The sequence below is a fragment of the Vipera berus genome (assembly GCF_964194415.1).
Source record: "Vipera berus genome assembly, chromosome: 7".
Taxonomy (NCBI): Eukaryota; Metazoa; Chordata; class Lepidosauria; order Squamata; family Viperidae; genus Vipera; species Vipera berus.
Window position 1 is genome coordinate 47,220,554 of NC_138209.1, and position 6,000 is coordinate 47,226,553.

The 6,000-nt window shown below is 37.2% G+C and overlaps 1 protein-coding gene across 1 annotated transcript in view; it reads right to left on the reverse strand.

Annotated features, from left to right (window-relative positions):
* The window catches only part of WWC2 (WW and C2 domain containing 2), a 176,177-nt gene extending 170,589 nt beyond the window's left edge, over nucleotides 1–5,588 (reverse strand). Inside the window, exon 1 of the mRNA XM_081332605.1 lies at nucleotides 5,307–5,588. Coding sequence (XP_081188731.1) covers nucleotides 5,307–5,437 — 131 coding nt within the window. The 5' untranslated portion in view covers nucleotides 5,438–5,588. The remainder of the gene's footprint in view (nucleotides 1–5,306) is intronic.
* Between the last annotated feature and the right edge of the window lie 412 nt (nucleotides 5,589–6,000).

Consider the following 6,000-nt stretch of genomic DNA (forward strand, 5'->3'; position numbering starts at 1 on the left):
CAATGAAATAAGACTGGTACCCCACATTTATTATTTCATATTATAATTTGTGTAGACTTTCTGCTAAAAAATTGCTACATCTATGTTAAACTAAATGAACACAATTAAGGTCATCCTGGAAGACTTAATAACTGCTGAAAAATAAAAACAAGCCACACTTGAAAGAATGATCTTAAAAGCCTTAATAACAGAGAAAGTGGAGCCATCTGTAATAGAGAAAGAAGCTTGTAAATTTCAAGAGGAATATGGAAGAAGTTTGGTTTTTTTCCCTGCAGGCCAACAGTTTTCTAGGTATAGTTGTGTTTTCAAAAGAAACTTTCTTGCAGAACTTAAATCACATTGCATTGCTACTTAAAAAGTCCCTTGACAATAGAGATCATTGCAGATTGATAGTGGTTTACAAACTTTGGATAAGAATTCACTCTATATTTACCATTTGCATGATTAATGGATTCCTTTTGAAAATTCAACATAGTGGATTTGGAAAAGAAGAGAGGGGAAGGGGGAAGGAGAGGTAAGATCCAGCAAAAGGTATACTATTCTTTTTTTTCCTGTTAAGACTTATGAATATTATGTGACAAATTAGATGATTAAATCAAGTAAACCTTTATCAAATTAAAGTTTCCAGTCTTTCAATTATTTCCATTTATTTCTAAAATGTATTAGTCAATTAAAGAAAAGACAATGTATATTGATAAGAACAAAATAAGCATTATTCAAAGTTCCTCTTTTATTTTCTTTGAGACTATTGTGTCTGTTCCAATTAAGAAAATAAACTGGACAATTTTTATTATTACTAATAATATTCAATGAATAACTGTGTAAATAATACTAGAATTAACTTAAAAATCAGAAACCAGCCACTCTTAGCATTTTGAATTTTCATTGAACTGAACAAGAGATATTTAAAATGTGCTCACCTTCCCCTTTGAAATCAATACTAACTGATCTTTCCCTGTTTAAAACAATAAAAGTTTTGATCATTATTACACCCAATAGTAAGTTAGTTCCACTGCAGCACATTTAGTTTAATAAAAATACCACCTAATAGTACTGTACTAGATTAGCACTTAACCCTGTAATTTTAAATATGTACTTTCATTCTTCACTAAAAATATTGCAGAGGAGTAAAACTAGTAGTTTAGTTTTGTTGTGAGTTATAGTAAATGGCTTCCCAAAAATAAAAAAAGAATATAGGATGCTTCCATACTGTATATAGAAAAGTCGAAAGGTAGCATAATAGGAACTACATAGTAAGAAATTGTGATTGTATTTTAATAACTAACAACAGAGATAGGTATAAAGGTATACTTTATTCTTCAAAGTACTGTATATATTATTCTTCAAAGTACTGTATATAACAAAGTGTTTGGGTTTTGATGTCATCAGTATGCTGATGATACAGAATTATATTTTTCACCCTGAAGTAGCCAAGCGAGGTTATGAAGGTTCTGCCTCAGTGCCTTGAAGTTGGGGGGCGGAGGTCTTCCTGATTTTGCAGCTCCTGTTTGCCAAGCAGGAATCAAGCAGTGATCAGGAAGGCTTTGCACAACTCCATCTAATGTGCCAGTTGTACACGTTCCTAGATGAAGAAGCCTTTCAAGCAGTCACTCATGTCTCAGTCAACCCCTCCCTCCCAGCTTGACCACTGCAACACCTGCTACATGGAGCTGCACCTGAAGATCACACAGAAACTTCAACTAGTCCAGAATGCACCAGCATAATCAAGCTGCACAGGTTGGTGCTTTGATTCCAGGTGCAATTCTAGATAAAGCCCTATGTGGCACAGGCAATGATTACATGAGGGAATGCCTGTGTCCCATCAAATCTGCCTGACAAATCTGATTCTGCAGGGTTGGTGTACTCCAGGTTTCTTCAGTGAAACATGCCATCTGTCCAGAAATCTGCCTTGTCTACAGCAGCACTTGGCTTCTGGATCAAGTTGTTTAGAACAGCCACGAGGACCTGTTGCAATCTGTCATAAATGTGAGTCAGTTGCCAAGCACCACAATTATAATCCTGTGATCATGGGGCTGCACCTGAAGATCAGACAGAAACTTCAACTAGTCCAAGGCTATCATAACTTTGAGCCATCATTAAACTCACGTCTGTAAGGTGAGGACTAACTGTATATATTCCAATTATAGGTTCTGTGCCTAATATAACCAATTCTGAGAAGCTTAGATGCCCTATTGTATACAATAAGCCTTACATTATACACAAAAATCAAACAAGTGACAACTCATAATTCCAATAAACAATTCAAACCAAGGGCACAATCAACGTATCTACCCCAATTCTTAGGAGGAATGCTGTTTCAAAGAACAGAAGCAGCACCTGAAATGGCCCACCTTCAAGTCCCTGAAGATTACTTTACCTGAGTGAAGTTATTCTAAGGAAGTTTTTTTTTACCTGGTATTTTGGATGGGCATAAATAATTGAAACAAAGCAATTCCAAAGATATGTAGGTTGTAAGCTATAATAGCCAGTGTTTTAAATGTAAAATAAGCACCTTGAATTTATTTCAAAGCAAACCAGTAACCAGTGTAGCTCTAGCAACAGAGTATAAGCAAATTACAATGCATCCATAATAGTCCAAGCTGCTGCAATGGTGTTGTTTCCACGTGGTTTACAAAGCAGCTTCAGATAGAATCAATTATAATAATCCAAATAACACTAGTGTGATTAAGACTACATCTAAAAGTATGCCAACTATGATCCAATATACCTCTGTTTAAGGGTTGAAATTAGATTCTTTACTTCTGTGTAACCATACAAAATAAATCTGAATGGTATATATTTGTGTATATTTTGTTGCGAGTAAGCCATAAGGTAACCATAATAAGTTTAATTTCAAAGTTAATCACATAGAATTAAAATAGGAAGTTTACCTGTTAAATAGACTGTATTATAGGATAATGAGAATCATACTATGTATATATTGAATTCAAATAAAAGGGCATGAATTAATTACTTTTCCCTCTTTTTGTACATAATTTTGTCTGAAGTCAAGACCTATACATTAGTTATTGATTATCTCAAGTACCAAGTACAACCTCTTTCTGTTTGTTTTGTAACAGTGAGTAAAGAGATTGACAGGCATTAATAGAGTTACTCCAAACACTGTCTCCTACACTATTTAAACAAGGACTTCACTTCATTAGATTTTGTGAAAGAAAATACAGTCAAGCTAAGGACTGAAAATGTCTCAAGTCTTCTGAAATTAAGACATTAATGAAATAGCAGTCACCTCAAACCTCATATCACAAAATATAAATTATATGCCTTTCCTTTATTTTTTTAAAAAAATGATTATAGATTATAGAACTATTTGTAGTTCTAAGTGAAAAGAAAAACCCAAAGTAGGATTAACTGTAGTCACATTTTTAGGAGAGCCAACATAACAAATCAGTATTTAGTTTTAGTCTGAATATCAAGAAATCTGAATGCACACCATGTACTGTATTTGTTTTTAGAAAAAAATGCTTAGTTTGTAAAATTATTGGATCAGCTAAAGTGAAACAATTGAAAATGCAGAATAAGTTAAAATACAAGGTACATGTATAGTTGAATACACAATCATGTCAAGGATTACCCTATTTTGTTTAAGAAGTTCTTCTAAGTTTTCAGAAACAATGTAATGTAAATTGTCAAATCAACATTTCTAAATATAAATCCATTTTATTAACCCATTCATCAGGGAAGACATTCTGACACTTCAGCAAGGCATATAAAAACTTCCAATTTAGAAGCACCATGACTCTGATACTATCAGAGATGTTACAGCTACCCACCCTTTCTTATTTTAACCAGGAAATTTAAAACAAGTCCTTCATTAATCATTCAATATGGTTTGTGTCATAAATTTCTAATGGCTTTTATTAGTGAAGTGATATTTGATTTTATTAGTTTAATAAAGGCAAGCAGCACTAAAGTCTGAAAAGTGAGTGAAGAATTATTATGTATGTTAATGAACATTATAGTATATATTACTAGAGCAATATTTTCCTTAATTTAGTTAATCTCTTAGATTTCAGTATCACTTGATTGTGATGGTGGCAATTAAAAGAAAATTACTGTCTTCATAAAAAAATTAAATGAGGCATTCTATTATAAAATTAATATAGACTTTTCCCTCTATATTTAAAGAAATGTTTAAACTTCCTTATTTTAATAAATCTCTCTTCTTATAATCTGAGGAGACCAGGAGAGCTAAAAGGATTCAGTTGAGGCCTACTTTTAAAAACTCAAGTGCCAGGCCTGATTAAGCTTCTCTCAATTTCATTACAAGGGCTTCAAACCTTTGAAAAGGATGAGATGGTACAAATCTGAGGCTCAGAACAAGGCAACATGCTTTTGTCTGGAGTAAGGCAGGCTTTCAGAAACATAAAAACGTTAAAACCCATTACAGTTCCAAGCTCCAGTTCCAAAAATAGATGAGCAAATGGCCTAACTAATTTCACCCTTTTAAGTGTGTACTTTATTAAATATATTCTACCTTTTCATCAGGAAGATGGTTTATATTCTAACCAAACTTTCAAAACTCAGAATCCCAATAGCTCTGAAGATCCAGCATCTTTTTTCTTTATGCTGTAGTTTGTAAAGAGAAAAAACTATGTTTAACAATCCTCTAACTTGACTCAATTCTTTTAATAGCCACAGAGACACATTGCAAGTGGCTTCTGTGAAAATTAAATATTCCTTTTTTAAAAAAATAATCAGAACCTGTTTTTAAAAATCCTGTAACTTTACTTAGGAGTTTTATAAAAAGTAAGAGAACCTCAGTTTCAGTTCTATAGGTAAATCAGTCTGCTGGGAAACATTTCAACACATACTCATTACATAAAATCTGGGTTGGCGAATTGATCAGTGTTTTGTTCCAGTCGCAAGAAAGAGCATGTTAACCGGAGTTCTTGCCTTTTCTTATGACTCTCACTTTGCAGCCTACAGTCACTTTCCCTCTGTCTCCAGTACACACCCTTGCCAGACAACGCATGCCAGAAATACACAAACTTGCGCTACCACCCTCCTCTCTTTCCAAGATAATACTGGGGCGGAAGGGAACACTTCCCTTTTCTCCCTTGCAGGTTGTTGTTGTTATCACTATCTTTATTATGTAACTACGTGAGACTCTCCCTTACACCGGGGAGGGGATTAGAGAGGTGGGGGGAAAAACAAACCCAACTCCTCCTAAAGAAAGTGAGGAGGACAAATGCGCCTGACGCCAATTTCCCCCTCCCCCCGCCCGGGTTCAACCCCCCCCTCCTCTTCGCGCACTGGGATTTGGAAAGACGATCTACACCCACCTGTCTCTAGGGTCGATCCAGCTGGTCTGTTTGGTGTTGTGGTCGATGTAGAAGACTTTCCCATCGTAATCCCTCGCCTCCTCCCAGCCGTCGGGTAAGGGCAACTGCCCATTCCCCATTTTCCTAGGCATGGTCGAAGTCGGGGTATAGCTGCTCCATAGGGACAGCAAACAAGAAAGAAAGGAGGGAAGCGGGAAAAGACGCCCCCTCCTTCCCCTGGAGCTCTGGGTGGGTGGAGGGAGGCAGAATCGTGCAATGGGCCAGGAAACTCTCCTGAGTTTCAGTCCACCATGTCTGGACGGAGCCTCCGCCTTCGGGCCTTATTCCGTATTGGCAACAGGGGGTCAGGGGGTCCAGGCTAAGACGAGGCGCTGCTTATGTTCCGGGGGGAGGGGGAGAACCGGCTCAGTCCCGAGCGGCGGCGGCGGCGGCAGCCACTCATTAACATGAGATTAGCATCCATCTCATCTGCATGCACATTCCTGGCGGCTGCATTCCTGAGCGTTAACCCTCTCCGTGCCACCCCGCTACTCGAAGGAAAGACTGGAAGTCCAGCAAGAATGTGCTGCGCGGGGAGGAAGAGACGCGCGCGACCACGCACATCCAGGGGACTGGGAGGGGGGGGGACCAGGAGCGGGACGGATTGGAAGAGACAGAAGGAGGGCAGAATCGAACAGCTCAAGTTCTCTTTTTT